This window comes from Pseudonaja textilis, chromosome 2 (assembly GCF_049901715.1).
Source record: "Pseudonaja textilis isolate UNSWEBS1 chromosome 2, rPseTex1.2, whole genome shotgun sequence".
Lineage (NCBI taxonomy): Eukaryota > Metazoa > Chordata > Lepidosauria > Squamata > Elapidae > Pseudonaja > Pseudonaja textilis.
In genome coordinates, this window is record NC_141991.1 from 67391551 (window position 1) to 67411461 (window position 19911).

General features: G+C 37.8%; 2 protein-coding genes across 2 annotated transcripts in view; both read left to right on the forward strand.

The window, feature by feature from the left end:
- Window positions 1-7553, forward strand: part of LOC148126898 (ovomucoid-like) — a 9688-nt gene extending 2135 nt beyond the window's left edge. The window contains exon 3 of the mRNA XM_087923165.1: window positions 7464-7553. The gene's annotated coding sequence lies outside the window, so the exon portion shown is untranslated. The remainder of the gene's footprint in view (window positions 1-7463) is intronic.
- Window positions 7554-16765: 9212 nt separating this feature from the next.
- Window positions 16766-19885, forward strand: LOC113433524 (kazal-type inhibitor-like protein). Its single transcript, XM_026696144.2, has 4 exons — window positions 16766-16893; window positions 17531-17556; window positions 19258-19367; window positions 19688-19885. The coding sequence occupies exons 1-4, from the start codon at window positions 16839-16841 to the stop codon at window positions 19737-19739; spliced, it is 243 nt and encodes an 80-aa protein (XP_026551929.1). The 5' UTR covers window positions 16766-16838; the 3' UTR covers window positions 19740-19885.
- The last annotated feature ends 26 nt before the right edge of the window (window positions 19886-19911 follow it).

Here is a 19911-nt window from a genome sequence, read left to right on the forward strand (position 1 = left end):
TCCTGGGGCCCAGCTGTACAGCCAGGAAATGTTGCGATACAAACACAGTGTGGTTTTAAAACAATGCAATTGTTGCTCCATTTCGTTTGACACCAACAATTCTGCTTTGCAAAACTAAAAATTCAGTTAGACCACAGGGTTAATGAAGAAACCAATGATGGGTTTCAGAAATATTCTAAATGTCCAAGAACAAAAATATAACTAAGGAAGTTCTAAATAAATTAGACTATGGATAAATGGGCAAAATTCAGATTTCCAGGACCAACCTTATTATTTACTAACTCCCACCAAAACCATCAAATAGAATTTAGTACCACAAACAGATACAATAAGAACAGGAATCTTTAATATGAAAGAATTTGCTTTGAACATCAAAAGAAATGAAAGGAGTTTATGACCTATTCCACAAAATCACTGAAAACTTTGAATTTGTTGCTGCTTATATTAAAATGCTGGGAGTTGATGTGAACTGCTGTTTATTCCTGAATCTCCTAACAGATCCAAATCTATTATTTTCACCTACCAGACTAATGAATCATGTGCGAGATGAGAGAACTGAACTGCTAACGTTTTATTGTGAACTGAAGAACATTTTAAAACCCTGATGGGATTGCATGGTATTTTAGTTGAAGAAGCACTTAAGACAAGAGAAGAATCACATTTATGCAATGGAAGATTAAGATTTGTACAATTGCACAATTAAGATTCTGGATGGTCACGATATCAGTTTACAGAAGAGGAAGTGAATTGCTCAAGGTAAACGTGCACCTTGATTGTGCTGCAACCATTGTGAACCAGGTGTTCATGTGCTTTTACAAGAAACTAAAACCTGGAAAAAATGGTTAGTTCTCCACAGTAGCAACTACCAGTACTGGATCACTGACAAAGGGCAAAACCAAAACTAATTATTTCAGATCTCAATCCAGTCTATTATCTAGGGGGTTGTGAATATACAAAAATTGGAACCCAGGTGATGCAGTGGTTAGAATGCAGTATTGCAGGCAAACCTATAAAGCACTATGAAGTAGTATTTAACTCTAAGTGCTATTGTTATTGGTACTGCTCTACACAAAAAATAGACCTACCATTTTTCCAAATATAACTAAGGAGCTAATTCCTAGGCCTTTTATTTCTTGCCATTATCTGAACTGCACAACATTATATACAGTATATTGTGTATGCTTTGTAAAATGTAATAAAATTATTTGATACAAGAATCTGGAAGTTTTGGAAAGCTGATGCCCTTAAACACGCAAACACACACATGCATACATGCACACAAAATATGGCAGGTACTGAAAGGGTGATGATGAAATCTGTACAATTAACTAATTATCATATTTATATAACCGCTCACCACAATGGCATGACTCCTCAAAATACCTGTTTATAAATAGGAAGTTTTTGTATAAGTCTAAGTAAGAAGGAGTCCTGTGGGGGAATTTACTGGAGAAGGCAATTATGTTAGGAAGAGTTAGTGGTAAAAGGAAATCAGGCTGCCAAAGAACACAATAGCTGGACACGATCAAAGCATGGACCCCAGCCATATTATAGAACAACTCAAAGAAGTAGCACAAGATTGGAAGATGTGGGGAGACCTGGCCCATAGCATCACCAAGAATTGGACATGACTGAATGGATAACATCATCAACTAATTCTGGACTGATTTACTGCAGAGCTATTTTTATTATTAAATATCATTAACCAGATTTTCCTTTGTGGGATTCCCATCAGCCATCTTAAATGGTTTGCCTGCGATTAAGACTATTAATAATTTATACAATTTATTTGTCACCCAGCTCTTAGGGACCCTTGCTGCTAGTTTTTCAGCCAGAGATACAGGATCTGGCTTCCCTCCTACTATACTGCACTTCCTTGTCTGAGACAGCAATTAACACCTTGCTTGCCAACTGTGCTTATTTTTGTTCTCTTTGCAATGTGTTTCTAAAACAGTTAAGAAGGAACTCAGAAGAGGCATAGAAATGTGAGCAAGATGGTAATGTCAAATAAAAGGAAGGTTTAAAAGAATGAAATGAAAGACTTGGGGGTTTTGGTAGAAGAAAAATGGCCCTCTTTATTACATCACTAAAATACCATACTGGAGTTGGGGCTGTGAGACAGAATGTCAAGAAATCAACATAGGAAGTTCAATTTATTTAGTATTTACTTTATTTATTTATCGGACAGTCACAATCCTGCCTCCTGTTACACATCCCAACAGGAGAGGCATGCTGTATGTCCCATCACCTAAGAAATGGGTCTGATGAGGTCCAGGAGAACTCCACGAGATTAAAATCCTTGCAAATGGTCATTATTCCAAAGGTCATACAAATATTAATATACTATTTTAATCAAATTCATTCTATTTTTAATAAAATGGATTCTTGTTAACCATCCTGCCTTCTTCTATTCAGCCTAATAATGTCCTCTAATCAGAGAAAATTATGTTACCTTTGCCTTCTAAGAAAAATTCAAATTGATAATCTGTTTGTGTCTCAGAAATAGTGGCATTCCGAACACGGTTTCATTGGTAATTTTTTATTTATGATAGACTTCCACGCAGGAATGGCAATCTGTGCAAAGGAAATGATCTGGAACTGATCCAAGGCTAGAGAAACACCAGAAGTGATCTCTTTGTAGAAGGGCTAATCTAGTTTCAGAAAAATGAGATCCCAATCAGTGGTGGGATTCAAATTTTTTTTACCACCGGTTTTATGGGTATGGCTTGATGGGCATGGTGTGGTGGGCATGGCTTGGTGGGCATGGCAGGGGAAGGATACTGTAAATCCCCATTCCCTTCCCACCCCACTAACCTGCTTTCCAGCTCCATTCTCCTGTACAGGGCAACAAAAGAAAACCCAGCTCATTAGCCTAGACTCGGGAGACAGAGAATAGATGGGGGCGGGGCCTGTCGGAGGTGATATTTGCCAGATCTTCAAACTACTCAAGTATTAGAAACTTTTCACATATTGTTTATTTCTTTGGTTAAAGCCAGTCTCCACATAGGAACGGACAGAGGGATTGGGGGCTCTAAAGGGAAAAGAAAATGGAAGGGTAACTTTGGATTCTAAGAATTGGTTCCCAAGACAATAAAAAGAGCCGAGTGGTCCTAATCAAGACAATTTATAACTGCTACTACTCTGTTACATCTGGTTGCCATACACTACTTGAATCCTGGGTCAATTGTGTGAAAGGAAGTTTGCAAACTGATCAGCTGGCCACAGACTTCAGAAACAGCCAATTCCACGCCCAATTGCATCTGGAAGGGAGAGATTTCATCACCAAAGTAGTCAGAGTATGCATATATAGCCTGGATGGACAGGGGAAACATTTGAGGCCTCACCTTCAGCATCAGCTGCTCCAAAGAGTCGTACCTCAACCAAGATCAGTGAGGAATCATGAAGCCAGGAAGCTTTCTGCTGTTCACTCTGCTACTCTTCTTTCTTTACTCCAGTAAGTTCTGCTTACTAATCCAACCTTTCCTTTTTTGACTGATTTAGAACCTCTTTATCCCCAGGGAAAAAAGAAGGGAAAGGGAAAGGGAAAGGGAAAAAATTGACTCCTTAGAGGAAGAAGAAGACAGATGGAAACATGTCAACCACTGAAAAAAACACAAGCCTAGTACAAAACCCCTGTCCAAACCAACCCACTCTGATGCAGCCCCACTGGTGCTAAGCAATCAATTTCATAGACTTTCACTAGAAGAAAATATGCAGACGCATAGAAAAGAAGCACAATTAAATGTTTCTTTAAAAATACACCATCAAATGCTTCTTTGACAGATAGAAAAACACTCCAAACCTCCCTAGGAAAAACAAAGACGAGTGCTGGTGACAGGAGATTCAATTCTCAAGGGAACAGAACTTGCCATCCATAGACCAGACAGTCTATTCAAAGAGGTATGTTGTCTCCCTGGAACTAAGATCAAAGATGTGGCTGAGAATCTAACCAAAATAATAAAACCCACAGAGTACTTCCCCTTTCTATTACTATATGTAGGGACAAATGACACAAAAAGGACTTGAAACCAATATGAAATGATTATGAGCAGCTAGGCAAAAAAGTCAGGGACTTAGGTGCACAAGTGGTTCTTTCATCTATACTGCCAATGAAAGGACAACATCTGGTAAGAGAACAAAGAATTCTAGAAGTGAACCACTAGCTAAAGGGTTGGTGTCACCAAAAAAAAAACCTTTGGATTCCTGGACCATAGTCTGTACTATCTCCATGATGGGCTTCTGGCAAGGGATGGGTTGCATCTCACAAAGATTGAGAAGAATGTTTTTGGAAAATGACTGGCTCAATTGATCAGGAGGGCTTTAAACTAAAATTGAGTGGGGGGAGGGTGACCAATCTTTAGGATCTCCAGGATCTAATTCCAAGCAAAAACCTCTAGAAAGCAAGTCAAATAATGAATTAAAGAAGGATGGGAAGGAAGACAAACTTAAACACCAAATAAGAGACATAGGAAGCATATCCAGTGCCAGACATAAAGATCTCAAGTGCCTATATACAAATGTGCAAAGTCTGGAGAACAAACAGGGTGAACTCAAACTTCTAATACATGAAGGCAGATATGATCTAGTTGGAATAACAGAAACTTGGTGGGATGAAACCCATGACTGGAACATACTGATAGAAGGATATAAATTGTTCAAAAATACCAGACCCCATAAAAGAGGAGGTAGAATTGCACTGTATGTAAAGGACTACTATATTGCTACAGAAATGCATGAAACCAAAGATGAAAACTTCCTAGAATGCATATGGGTCAATATAAAAGAAAGAAAAAAGAATGACACGGCCATAGGTGTGTACTATAGGCCACCCAGAAAAAATAGACGTCCTTTTTGCCAATCAACTAATAAATATATGTAGGAAACACACTACAATAGTAATGGGGGGACTTCAAGCACCCTGATATCAATTGGAAAACTAATTCTGCATCAAGTGAGAAATCAAATAGGTTTCTAACCAATGTAGCTGATAACGTTGTCCAAAAGAAGAAGTGATAGAGGGAGTTGAAACTGCAGGAACCTTGGGTGAGAGTGACCATGTCATACTAAAATTCAACATAATGCAAACACAAGCAGTAGAACATAATGACACCAGAGTCCTAGATTTTAAAAGAGTTGATTTTAATAAACTCAGAGAGAACTTGGGAATGATTCCATGGATGAAAATCCTAAAAGGGAAAACAACTCAAGAATCTTGGGAAATTCTGAAAAGTACAATCATAAAAGCCCAGTCCAGCAAATTGCGAAAACAAGAAATCCAATAAGAAACCATCATGTCTGCACAAAGATCTCTCTGACAAATTGAAAGACAAAAAGGACAAGTACAAAAATGGAAACAGGGACACACAACTAAGGCAGAATATCAGCAGATAGCCAGACTCTGCAAAGATGAAGTCAGGAAAACAAAGACTCAGAACGAACGAAGACTTGCAACAAAAGTCAAAGATAATAAAAAAAAAGTTTCTTCCAACATATAAATAACAAGAAAAAATCAAGGAAACAGTCAGTCCACTAAAGAGAGAAGACGGCAGGGAAGTAACAAATAACAGAGAGAAAGCAGAACTGCTTAACTCATTCTTTGCATCCGTCTTCATACAAAAAGAAACTATAACTCCACCCACCAAAAACATAACTGTAAAAGACATAAGCAAAAAAAAAAAAAAAAGCAAAAAAATAGTAAGAGAACACCTGTCTGATCTTGATGAAAACAAATCACTGGGGCCTGATGGATTACATCCCAGAATTTTAAAGGAGCTGGCAGAGGTCATCTAAGAACCACTGCACCACACCTTTCAAAAATCCTGGAGCCTCGGGGAACTACCAGAGGACTGGAAAAGAGCTGATCTATAAAAAAGGAAAAAAAATCAGACCCAGGAAACTATAGACCAATCAGCCAAACATCAATACCTGGGAAGATACTGGAAAAGATAATAAAAAAACAGATCTGCCAACATCTAGAAACAAGTAAAGTAATAACTAGCAGTCAGCACGGGTTTGTTAAAAACAGATTATGCCAAACCAATCTTATTTCATTCTTCAACACAGTGACTAAATTAGTAGACCAGCAAAATACTGTGGACATAATATATTTAGATTTCAGCAAGGCGTTTGACAAAGTAGACCACAACCTACTTCTCAGTAAGCTAGAAAAACGTGGAATAGATAGCACCACCACTAGATGGACTCGCAAACCGTACTCAACGAGTAGTCCTTAATGGGTCTAAGTCTACATGGAGGGAAGTAAGCAGTGGGGTGCCACAAGGTTCTGTCTTAGGCCCAGTACTCTTCAATATCTTCATTAATGACTTAGATGAGGGCATAGAAGGGGAACTTACCAAATTTGCAGATGATACTAAGCTGGCAGGAATAGCGAACACCCAAGAAGAAAGGCTCAAGATCCAGATGTATCTTGACAGACTAGAACACTGGGCCATATGAAACAAAATTGTTAAGTTTGAGCAATGAGAGGCTGAACCAGAGCATGAGTGCAACAGTACTTTATTTACAAATAAAGGGCTGACCGTGCTTGCAACCTGGAACTGGCTCGCAGCAATCAGCAAGTTGACCCGAGCCTGCTTTATAGCTGGCTGCTGGGAGAACGACCAATGGAATGGGGAATAACGCCCACACAAGGATGACCTGGTGAGAAAGTCCTCAGGACATAACACAAATGAAATTCAATGTAGAGAAAAGTAAAGTCCTACACTTAGGCAAGAAAAACCAAAAGTACACATATAGACTGGGTCAAACCAGGCTCAATAGCAGTAACTGTGAGAGGGATCTTGGAGTCTTAGTGGACAACCAGCTAAATATGAGCCAGCAGTGTGCAGCAGCAGCCAAACAAGCTAATGCAATCCTAAATTGTATTAACAAAGGGATACAATCAAGATCAAGGGAAGTACTAATACCACTCTATAAAGCCTTAGTAAGACCACACCTAGGGTACTGCATCCAGTTTTGTTCACCACATTATAAAAAAGATGTTGAGACTCTAGAAAAAGTACAGAGAGGAGCAACCAGGATGATTAGGGGACTGGAGGCTAAAACATACAACGAACGGTTGCAGGAACTGGGCTTGGCTAGTCTAGTAAAGAGAAAGACCAGGGCAGACATGATAGCGGTCTTCCAATATTTGAGGGGCTGCCACAGAGCGGAAGGAGTCGAACTATTTTCTAAAGCACCTGAAGGCCAGACAAGGAACAATGAATGGAAACTGAACAAGGAGAGATTTAAGCTGGAAATAAGAAGAAACTTTCTAACAGTGAGAACAATCAACCAATGGAACAGCTTGCCCTCAGATGTTGTGGGAGCGCCATCACTTGAGGCTTTCAAGAAGAGATTGGACTGCCGTTTGTCAGAAATGGTATAGGGTCTCCCGCTTGGGCAGGGGGTTGGATTAGATGACCTACAAAGTCCCTTCCAACTCTGATTATCTGTTAAACCACCATATTCTTTCCTCTGCTTCTGCTGCTTTAACTCAGTGAAAATTCACAGTGCCTCAGTTTCATTTATCAATAAATAGTGAAATCATTATATATTCTGTCTTCTTCTTTTGCAACAATGTATGTATTTTATTATTATTTTTAATTATGATGCATAACTGCATGACTACAGGTATATGTTCAATATATTTATGAATCTGAAGAAGATACAATAATTAGAAGTTTGCTACCGATATCACATTAGTTAGGAGGCTCTCCCTCACTTTTGGAGAAGCAATATTCTGTTTATTACTATATCTCTTATTCCAGGTGAAGTATATGTCACAAAGGCAAATATTCCATCATACGGCCAAGAAAACCCTCCCTGTGACTTTCCCCCTTAATTATTAACAGAGATAACCCACCTATCCCCTGTCTACAATGCAGTCCTTTTCAGCATTTGCACTCTGATACAAGTGACTCTGCAGGCATAGATAAACACACAAGTGGCCTCAAGAGCTCTCAGTGAGAGTGCTAATGACCAGATGACTGCAAAGAAATATAATCCTTCCAAATCACCACCACCACCTCATCTTGTCAGAACTAATCCTTCCACTGTCCCCACCATCCTGCCATCACTTATCCAAGAAGTGATTCTTCTTCTTCTTCTTCTTCTTCTTCTTCTTCTTCTTCTTCTTCTTCTTCTTCTTCTTCTTCTTCTTCTTCTTCTTCTTCTTCTTCTTCTTCTTCTTCTTCTTCTTCTTCTTCTTCTTCTTCTTCTTCTTCTCCTCCTCCTCCTCCTCCTCCTCCTCCTCCTCCTCCTCCTCCTCCTCCTCCTCCTCCTCCTCCTCCTCCTCCTCCTCCTCCTGGAAAAAGGCACCATTGAAAGACAAGTAAGCTTCTCAGCTCAGTTTTCTGCCATGTAAAGCAATCGAAGCAGTATTCCATTAAGATGGTTTGCCGAATGCATTTTCCCCATGTTAACAGAATAACAGAATTATAAGAGACCTGTACAACTGTCTGCTCAAGCAGAAAACTGTTGAAGTAATTCCCCATTAGGAGAATGAGCGCATACAGGGAGATGTATTTGAGAGAAGTGTTTGAATAATACACACACAGTACACAGATACACTGTACAGTAAATGTAGGTTTTTACTTCCAGAAAGGTTTAAGCAAAGTCCAAAATAAGCAATCCAAAGTCATTCACAAGTAAATCAGTCAGTTTTCAATCCAGGGACAATCCAAATATCAAAGTCCAGTGTCAAAAAACAGTTCAGTAACAGACTTACATTAAATCCAGTAATATCAGTCAATTAGATGAAATGGAGCAACGGCAATACTTTCCAACAGAAGAAAACAGAGATATGCTCACACTCTCTTCTGAGACTCAGACTAAACAAACCAGGTTTCTGGCTCCATCTTATGGCCGTTTGAGAAACCACACCTAATTACAGTTTTGCATTTTCTTAAAGTTACAGTTTTAAAATGTTTATCCTGGTTTATATATTTCTAACCCAAATAGCTGTTAGGTGACTCATATTCCTAACAGAAACCCTGCACCATTTCAGACAAGTGGTTGTCCAATCTCTTCTTAAAATCCTCCAATGTTTGAGCATTCACAACTTCTGGGGGCATTCCACTGATTAATTGGTCTCACTGTCACAAAATTTTTCCCTAATTCCAGGGTACTTTTCTCCTTGTTAATTTCCATCCATTGTTCCTTGACCTGCTTTCAGGTGCTTTACTCTTCTTTACATTCTTTACCCTCAGCTAGAACAGAATAGGAATCTGGCAATGACTCATTGCTACCTCTATCAATACGTCTAAGTCAAATCTTTCTCTGCGTGTCAAGTAATTAGCTTAAGCTTGATACTATGTACAGTAAGTGTTGGTAGTCTTTGCTTACAAATTGGGACTGACAATTTAGTCATTAAGTGAAGTAGTTGCTAAGTGAAACTGAGACTCTGCTTATGATCTTTCTTCAGCTTTCCTTTGCTTTACAGACTTGTGGAGGTTGTAAATGTGAGGATTGATCCAGTTTCCTTTTCTTCACCATCATAACTCTGAATGTCACTGTACGAGGCAACTGCTAAATGAGTGTTCTGACCCAAACCTTATTCCAAGTAAACAAGCATCAAATAGAGATAAAAGCAAAACCTTTTAATACTTCTTTGCTAATTCCATTCATTCACGGTTAAAAGCAGTGATGGGATTCAATTTTTTTTACTACCGGTTCTATGGGCATGGCTTGGTGGGAGTGGTAGGGGAAGGATATTGTAAAATCTCCAGTCAGAGGTGGTATTTGCTGGTTCTCTGAACTACTCAAAATTTCTGCTATTGGTTCTCCAGAACTGGTCAGAATCTGCTGAATACCACCTCTGGATAAAAGGCTATTAAAACTAATTGTCTCTGATAAGGTTGTGCAAGGCTGCCAAAAGCAGTAGATTAAGTTGCCAAGAAATATTCCAAACAAAAAGTCTTCAAACACAAACCAAGATAGTCCAAACTTCCACAAAGCTTGAAGTGCAAGAACTTCTTTGCTTCCTGCAAAGAATCTCTCAAGCTGGCTTTTATCTCTTAAGGTAGGGGCCATTACTTTGCAGCCTTACTCCTGAGTCACCCGTGCTGCTGCAGCTGCTCTTTCCTTTGAGCAGCCCTGCGTGCATGCACACTGGGCACAGGCTCCTCGGGGTCCTCTGCATCACTGCTGCCAGCCTTCACAATCTCTGAGGGCAGCACTCCACTCCCTGATAGTCCTGGCCCCATCCCTACATCACATGCAGGCCCCTCATCCGAGTTCTCGCTCTACGAGACCTCAACCATCCACACCTGCTGCTGGCGAACCACAACAATCAGAAATATTTGTGTACAGCTTTTCTCACACCATCTTCCTCTTTTACGGTTGAACAAAGGTGTTCATTAAACCAGTTGGAATTTTCCCTTGGGCAAGCAATACCTGTTTTTTTTTTCCTTGGGGCCATCAAACTCAGAAAGTCATGCTCATTGCTGGTTATTTTTCTTCTTTGGTGATTACATACAGGCTTCATCCAAGAACATTAGGAACCTAGCCCCAGGCTCCTCCAGAAGAAACAAATCTTCAGCACTACCTAATATCCAACTTGATTTCTTTTTCCTCCCCTCATTTCTTCTAATCAACCGACTTTTTTTTTTTTTAACATAACACTGTTTTCTCTGTGAGAAAGTTTCTGTGGGAAAAATTGTGCTTATGTTATCATTATCCAGGTGCTTGGCAAACCAGCAGATATTTACAATGATCACATTGTCCCATAGTCACTTGACTGCCATTTGCTTCACGGACGGCTTCCAACAAACAAACTCAATGAGGAAACTGACATGAAGCTGCAATTCATGATCACATCATGTGGCACTTAATGACTGAAGGTTATTTGCTTAACAAATACAGTCTGTAAGTGGGCGTATGATATTTCACTTTACACATGATATTTCACTTTACAACTATATCGCTTAGCAATGTTGTTTCAGTGATATTGCCATTTGGGCCTTTCAAGGAATTGAAATATTTAAATATTCATGAAGGAAGATGCTTTTTACTATTAGTCCTAATCTACTTTCAATTCTTTTTTTTTTTAAGTTTTATTGATTTTAACAACAAACAAGACCACATAAAACATACAACATAAAACATAAAAACATCATCCTCCTTCATAGATTTACAAACAGTGTATCGGTTGGTTTACCACTTTTTTTTTGTGCATCTGTTTCCTAGACGCCATTATAGTTATATTACATAATAACTCATATTATCAATCAACAATTGTATAACCTAGTATCATTACTGAGAAATCATTTAACTATAATTTTGTTAATTCATACTTTAATGAGATAACTATAATTTAGTTAATTTATTTTACAACAAATCATAAGATCATACCAAATCTATCTTAGTAAAGTTTTATAAAAATAATATCAAAGAAAATTATATCCTAAGTCTAAATATTCTATTATTATGTTTTATTATCTAACCATTGATAAAAAAGATCCCAAACTTCATAAAATTGTTTATCTTCTTGTTCTCTAATTTCAAATGTCAATCTACTCATTTCAGCACAATCCAATATTTTCTTAATAGTTTCTTCCTCTGATGGAATTTTCTCATTCTTCCAATTTTTAGCAAATACAATCCTAGCCGCTGTTAATACATTTACAATCAAATACTTCAAATTTTTATTATATGTATCAGGTAAAATTCCCAATAAAAAATCTCTGGTTTGCCTGATCTACTTTCATTTCTGTTGCCAAATCTACAAATATCTACATCCATATTGATAACCATTATCTAAAAGATAAAGATAAAAGGTAGAGGTAAAGGTTGACTCAGAATTATGCCCAGAAGGTGGTTCTTGGCCCAGGAAAGGCTACATACCTCTACCCTGCAATTTAAAAATGAGAAAGACCACCTTTCTGTGACTATATATATATATATATATATATATATATATATATATATATATACATACATACACACATATATATACATATATACATATGTACATATATATACATGTAAAAGTACTCACGAAAACTTAAGAATGTATATATATATATATATATATATATATATATATATATATATATATATATTTATTTTCTTAAGTTTTTGTGGTACTTACATGTATGGCATTCAGCTTTGTTTAGGTATTTTCCCACGTCATTATAGTTGTGCTTTTAAAGTTGTAGCAACATTTCGGCAGAATCTCATCTGCCATCATTAGGCTTCTGTATAGTGTTCGTCTGTGAGTCAGACTTTTACAGTTGTTTTAGTTTTAAATTTGGGGCTAGCCTACTGCTGTGCCAGAATGGTTTTTTCTTCATCCTGATTAGTTGGGAATCTTGGTCTGTGTTTATTGGTCTTGGAGTTTGCTGTGTTCTGCTTGATTGGTGTTTCTTATATCTTCTGTCTGTTTTGTAGCTTTTTTTTTTGTCTTGATTGGCTGGCAACATTGTGTTTCCTGTATTGGAGATTTTTAGTGTTGCTTGGCTTTGAGTAAACGGATAGCTATCATTTGTTAGGAAGCTAGGTTTCATCTGGGTGCCTGGTTGGGGTGTGTGTTAGGAAATTGTTCAGGTTTTCTTTTCATGGGGCCAAATAACAATTGTGTCATCGATGTATCTTAACCATAGTTTGGGTTTGTGGGTGGCATTGGCTGGGTCTCTGGATTTGAATTCTTCCATGAACAGGTTTGGGTTAGGGTTAGAGTCACCCATCATTGCAAACCTGTTCATGGAAGAATTCGAATCCAGAGCCCTAGCCAATGTCACCCACAAACCCAAACTATGGTTAAGATACATCAATGACACATTTGTTGTTATTTAGCCCCATGGAAAAGAAAACCTAAACTATTTCCTAACACATCTAAACAGCACACACCCCAAAATCAAGTTCACCATGGAAATGGAAACAAACAAACAACTACCATTCCTAGATGTACTAATCTACAAAAAAAACAGATGGCACACTAGGGCACACCATATACCAGAAGAAAACACACACCAACCACTACCTCAACACCCAATCCCACCACCACCCAACACAGATAAACTCCGTGGCCAAAACACTAATGGCCAGAGCCAAATGCCTGGCAGACAAGACACACATAAAGACTGAACTATGCACCCTGACTAAAGTACTGACAGCCAATGGCTTCCACAAAAGCAAAATCACCGGCTTGATCCACAAAAAACACACTGAGACATAATGGAGACCTAGAAGATGAACAGACCTATGGAACAGCTGTCCTGCCCTACATAAGAGGTACTACAGACAAAATCAGTAAGATACTACACAGGCATCACATCAAGACTGCCTTCAAAACAGACAGAAAAATAGCAGCCATCCCAAGAAACCCCAAAGATAAAATTGACCTGGAAAACCAAGTCATATATGAAGTCCCCTGTGCAACATGCCCTGCCACATACATTGGGCAGACCAATAGAAGAATAAGTACCCCCCTAGATGAACACAAAATTGCAGTAAAAAAGCTGGAACACAGTTCCTCACTAGTCCAATACATGAAAGCCACAGGTCATAGCATAGACTTCAATGGCACCAAAACCCTAGTCACTATAGAAAACCCCAGCTACAGAATTATCAGAGAAGTCATAGAGTTTGAAAAAAAGACCTGAAAGCATGAATAGAAGTGATGATTCCACCAGACTGTCAATTATCTGGAAGCCTGCACTCTCAAACAAAAAAATCTCCACACCACAAGCCAGGGAAACACCTGGGCACAAACAGACTCCCTCTGATACCTCCAGCTCAAACACACCCCAACCAGACACCCAGATGAAACCCAGCTTCCTAATAAATGATAGCCGTCTGTTTACTCAGACCCAAGCCACACTAAAAGCCTCCAATATAGGAAACACAATGTTGCCAGCCAATCAAGACAAAAAAGGCTACAAAACAGACAGAAGATATTTGAAACAGCAATCAAGCAGAACACAGCAAACTCCAAGACCAATAAACACAGACCAAGACTCCCAACCAATCAGGATGAAGAAAAAAACCATTCTGGCACAGCAGTAGGCTAGCACCAAATTTAAAACAGAAACAGCTGTGAAAGTCTGACTCACAGACAAACACTATACAGAAGCATGATGATGGCAGATGAGATTCTGCCGAAACGTTGCTACAACTTTAAAAGCACAACTATAATGACATGGGAAAATACTCGAACATACTGACTATGGGTCTGAGAGGTATCCCTTCTTTATGTATTTTTGGGAGGCTGTATAGTTTGGGGCATCTGGAAGATTTTTCTCTTGGGATGATCGTCTGTTAGATCTCTTTGCTCATGTGGCTGGTTATAATTTTCTTCTTGGTTATTTTTTCCAGATATGTGGTTGTGTCTGTGTTTATGGGTTTGTATGTGGAGTCTTGGAGTAGGTCAATTTTGTTTCGTAGTCTTTTCTATCCATTACTACTGTGGCATTACCTTTATCTGCTGGAAGTAAGATTATGCTACTGTCATTCTTTAGGGCTTGCAGGGCTTTTAATTCCTCTTTGTGCAAGTTGCTTTTGGGTGGTTTGCTTGTGCATAGGATGTTAGTAATTTGGTGTCTTATTCTATCAGCTTCATCTGTATTTAATTTAGTTAGGCTGGATTCTACTGCACATATGATGGATTCGGTGGGGATTTTTTGGGGTGCTATAGCATAATTGAATCCTTTGGTTAGGACATCTGTTTCTGTTTTGGTGAGTTCTCTGTTGGAAACGTTATATACTAATTGTTTCAGGTGTTGTTGTGAGTTGTTGGTGGCTTTCTTGTCATGTTCTAATTTCTTTAGTTTCTTCAAGAGTTTGTCATTTTTGTAAGTGGTTTCAGTTTCAGCTCTCCAAGTTGTAAGTTGTTTTATCTTGTCCCAAAGTAGAGGGTGGATTTTGCTGCTCAATTCCAGGTGTAGTGTTAGCAAATCTTTGTTTAACTGATCCAATTGGAGTCTCTTTCTGTGGAGCTCGTTCCTGAGTAGAGCCATTTCAGTTCTTTTCAGGATACGTTTAGTAGCTGCTGTGCTGTGATGAAATGTTAATTTGAAGCAGGTTAGTGTTACATTGTTGTCTCTGCAGCTGAGTAGGAATTTGAGGTCACATAGTATTCCTGCTCTTTTAACTTCCAGCTTCTCATAGGTTTTGGTCTGGCTGTTTATTTCCTCCTCGTAGAGGTCTGATATTTGTTTTCTTAAGTTTTCGCAGGTACTTACATGTATGGTATTCAGCTTTGTTCGGGTATTTTCCCACGTCATTATAGTTGTGCTTTTAAAGTTGCAGCAACATATATAAATATGTATATATATGTATATGTATATAACATATTGTATTGTTTGCCATTCTTACAACTTTGCAATTTTAAGGAGGAAGGAAAGCCACGAGTGTGTGAAAGGGGAAATACTAAACTTGAGCAACCTTCAGATACCAGCTGCTTGTTTTCCTAAACTAACCATTTTTTCTAGTCTCTCCAAAGAAGAAAGGAACATTTTCAGCCACTGATGTCAGAAGAATAAGATGGGATTTCTGTTCCTGAACCTAATTACATGCAAGGCGGAAGAAAGGTTCCAATCCTCACATGCACCATCAAAACTGTCTTCAGTTTCCATGAAGGAAACGTCTTGGCTGCCATCAAATGAAATAACAGGAGGATATTAATTTACTTCATTTAGATCATCTCCTTTTGCATTCTAAAGACATGCGTTTTAGCTTACAGCAATGCATTTGTCAGGGTTTATGTATATTCTTATTAAAGAACATGCAGAATACAGTTCTTAGATAGCCTTGCGGTAACCTTGAGCATGTGTTTCTAGATATGATCCAGATTATGAAATTCCATCACAAAGAAATGAAATGGTTTTATTATTACAACTGATTCAATAGCTAGGGCTGAGTAATTGCCCTTTCAGTCATATAAGGCTGAAGCTATACCACAATTTCTGCAAGCAAGGTGACAATTTCCTTACACATTTAGCAGTTGATTATAAGAAATGTTGATGTAGCACTTAGCAGAAGTTTGCACATTGCTTTATTTGTAATATGACATCATAAACACTATACTGTTTGATGAGTTTATTTTTCTATTTAAATATTCAAGTGCTCACATATCCAGAAAGTAGCTTATAGAATTATGGGACTTGGAGGAAATAGGTGTTCTGTTAGTTGAACTTCGTATACCTTAAAGTTAGACTTAGACTTAAACTTAGAATAACTTTATTGTCACTTTAAGTCTAATGTACTAATGGTCATATATTAAAATGAAATTTTGTTGCATAAGTTGCCAAGATTGGGAAACAGCGTTTTGGCTACTAGATTGCAAGAACACACACAGAGTAGCTGTTTAAGGAATGGCAAAATGGTCGTTCTTCTCAGCCATAGCTATTCAATCAATTGTAATAATAACACAATTTCATTGCTTTGTGGTAGAATTTCATAATCAGGATCATATGTAGAAACACATGAAGATTATCGTGAGGCTACCTAAGAGCTATATTTTGTGTCTTCTTTAGTATATAACTGTTCGGTAAGTAATGATATTTTTCACGTTTCCCCTTTGAACATATAAATGATTTACTTGCTTATGATTTATGATTGAACACATGTTTACTGCTCCCAAAGATTCACTCAATATTTTCTAACTGACTAACACAAGCCTTTCACATTCCCCTATATTAATAGAATGGGGAAACTGAAAAGTACCTATAGGTACTTGCAATGTCAACATTCTCTTATCTTCTTTTGATAAGGGTGCTGCAATATGCTTATAAGTACACATACAAACCCAGCTAGAGCTTAAACAACACCTGTGTCTGTGATAGCTAGAAACTATTTCAGTGGAAGAGCTCCGGTGTGGTTCATCCTCTCCTACCAACATGAAAGTGGCTTTTTGCCTGTTTTTCACCCTGTCCCTCTTCTTCTTGTACTCAGGTAAGCCAAGCACCATTTTGTAAAAGATTCTTCTCAGGTACATGGCATTTTGAGATTTAGATCTACATTATCCACACAACCTCACAAAAATGGGCATTTTAAATACAACATTTGCAGGAATGTTGTATTTATGAGGGATTTCCAACCCCAACTTACAACTGGTATTATGTAGAAATAATGTGAATCTTTAGAAAATAAAACTTCAGCCCTCCACAATCCTTATACCAACAGATACCAAAGTTTAAGGGCTAAGCAGTTTTCAGCTATTAAAGATCATGAATCAAACCCTGGAAGCCTGGCTTTAATTAACTGAATCTTTAATCAACTACCCATTACACTTAGTCCAACACTGTATTCCAACAAAAGGATTGTAAATTTATAGTTGGTTTTGATTGCTTATTTTTGTTTTTATATTGTCAGCTGATTAAAGAAACTTATTTTTACTTTGATCATATTTACCCCAATTATTATTCAGTGATAGTTGCATTAATTTGAATATTTTTGCATTTAAGACAAAAAGAAATGTGTACGGTCAAATGCAATTTTTTTTTTGCAGTGAAAGAAATTATTTAGTTGGTCCTTAATTCAAGCTATGGTTTTACTTTATATATTTTATGGATTTGATCTTTCTTTTTAGATGCTATTGAAGAAGAAGGAAAACCAGTAAGTGTCAACTATGTAATAAACTCAAACAATCACAGCTGAAGATTTAGATATGCAATGATTTTGCAATGGTGGGGATGGGGATAGCAATTAAAGCACTGTCTGGGATGGCATTTATATGGACTTTATGGATTATGTCATGTAACCAGTTTTAGTATGAAATGGTAAAATTGTGATTTATGTTACATGGAAAAAAACAGAATACAATCAAAGAAATAATAGACATAATTAGAGAACCAAAAAAATAATTTAGATGTCTTCTTCTTCCTCTTAATATTAGGAAAGTACACGATGGAAAAAGTATCGTCTTTGACTTCAAGAAGAGCATAATACATTAATTTGGGGGAAGGGGTGTTCCTTGGTGCTCTCTGAGCTGGGTTGTTTTCTTGCAGACGTTTCATTACCCAAACTAGATAATTGCTAATCCACACTAGCACTGACAATGATACCTAGTTTGGGTAATGAAAGGTCTGCAAGAAAACAAATAAGCTCAGAGAGCACTAAGGACCCTTCATTTCAACCCTGAGCTACAGATATTCTCCTTTATTTGTGCATTAATTTGGATTTTTAAAATTAACAAAAAGATGCTACCTTTTGCAGCGTCAAGCTTAATGTGAAAGGGAGTCTCTACTATAAGAATTCCATTGTTTTGCCTGACAAGATACCCAGCTACTACTGGGTAGTACTACTTCTAAATATAGATGCTGAAAATTCAAAACAGGATTAAAATGTTGAAAGAAAGATGCTGATGTATCGTACTTTTGCTGCCCAATTGTCTCTCTCCATGATAGTGAATCCAAATGGATGGCCCCTAGAATGATATGCCTTTATGCCAAAACTATTTACTTGGAATTTAGGATCTTTTAAGCTCTGTCCCTAAATGTAAGGAGTAAATATTATTAGAGTCTGGGAGAAAAATTAGGTTTCTCCTTTGAAATGCAGGAGTTCTAGACTGGACTGCCTTCCACTTGTTTTAGAGAGCAATCATATTAAGAGCATACTTTAAATGCAAATACGTAAAGCCAAATCAAATTTGGCCCTAGTGATTTGTATTTTTACAAAATATTTGCAGTCCATTTACTAACCGCTTACAAGTGGTTACAATCCATAAAAGGCAAGATGTCCTAATAACAGAAAGTTAAGTCAGTAATAACCACATGAGGTTTTTATCTGATATCAAAAGCACATAACCTCAGGGCAGCCTGACATCCAGAAGAAGGCTTTCCAAGGTTCACCATGGAGATTCTCAATCATCCAAGGCATGGTTGTCCCAAAAGGACTTTTTTTTCCAAAAGGCAACTGCACTCTCTGGGCAGTTTACCAATATCAGCATATTGCACCCAATAATCTGGGTTTTCATTTTACCGACTTTGAAAGGATGGAAGACTGAGTCAACCTTGAGCCCATCAGTATCAAACTCTAGGCTGTCGGCAGAATTAATCTGCAATACTGTTTTCTAACCACTGCACCACCAGGGATCCTCATGGATTCTCTACATGGCCATTTCCTTCTGATATGTAGACTTCATTAGCATTCCTCAACCGAACATTGCAGAGATTTCTGGGAGTTGAAGTCTACACACATGGAAGTCTACAAATTGGAAAACACTGTTTTTACATCACTGAATTTGGAAGATCACAAAATCTTTAGGAGTCTTAGATTAACTGAGAAAAGTTAAAACCAATGTTGTTCTCTCTGAAGGTTGATTGCACTGGCTATCCCACATCAGCATGCACCAAGGAGTACCAACCCCATTGTGCCTCTGATGGCATCACCTATTCCAACAGATGCCTTTTCTGCAATGCATTTATGTAAGTATCGGTTTCACTCATGATGCCAAAATGAACCACTTGAGTAGATTTCTTTATAGGAGACCAGAACTTCTTGCTATTTGAATTGGTGCCAGTCAGGCTGACAAAGATTGTTCTGAAGTCAATGAATGTCTTCACTGGAGAGCTTTTTCTCTATTGTCATATCACAGCCAGCCAAGATGAAGCAAGGGTTAATTCTGCTCATTACAGAAGATCCTACATTTCAATTGTAATGCTATAAAATATGTTGGCTTTGTACTTGTGAAAAAGCTTAAATTGTCTGGCTTTTCAAGATCTGTTCTATATCTTTCTCTTCATAGTGAGAGTCGTGGAATAATAACATTAAAATACTATGGAAAATGTAAACAGTAATGCAATACAGATCCAGAGGACTGAGATTTTTCTCCAAGCAACATGGATCTTTCTCCATCCTTTTTTCCTCTGCTTTTGTTTGCTTAGACTTGGGAATATCTTCTAAATGAAGTTCACTTGTCAATAAAATGAACTATGCATCCTCACCTGCTTTTGAGTTTCTTTTGCTCCA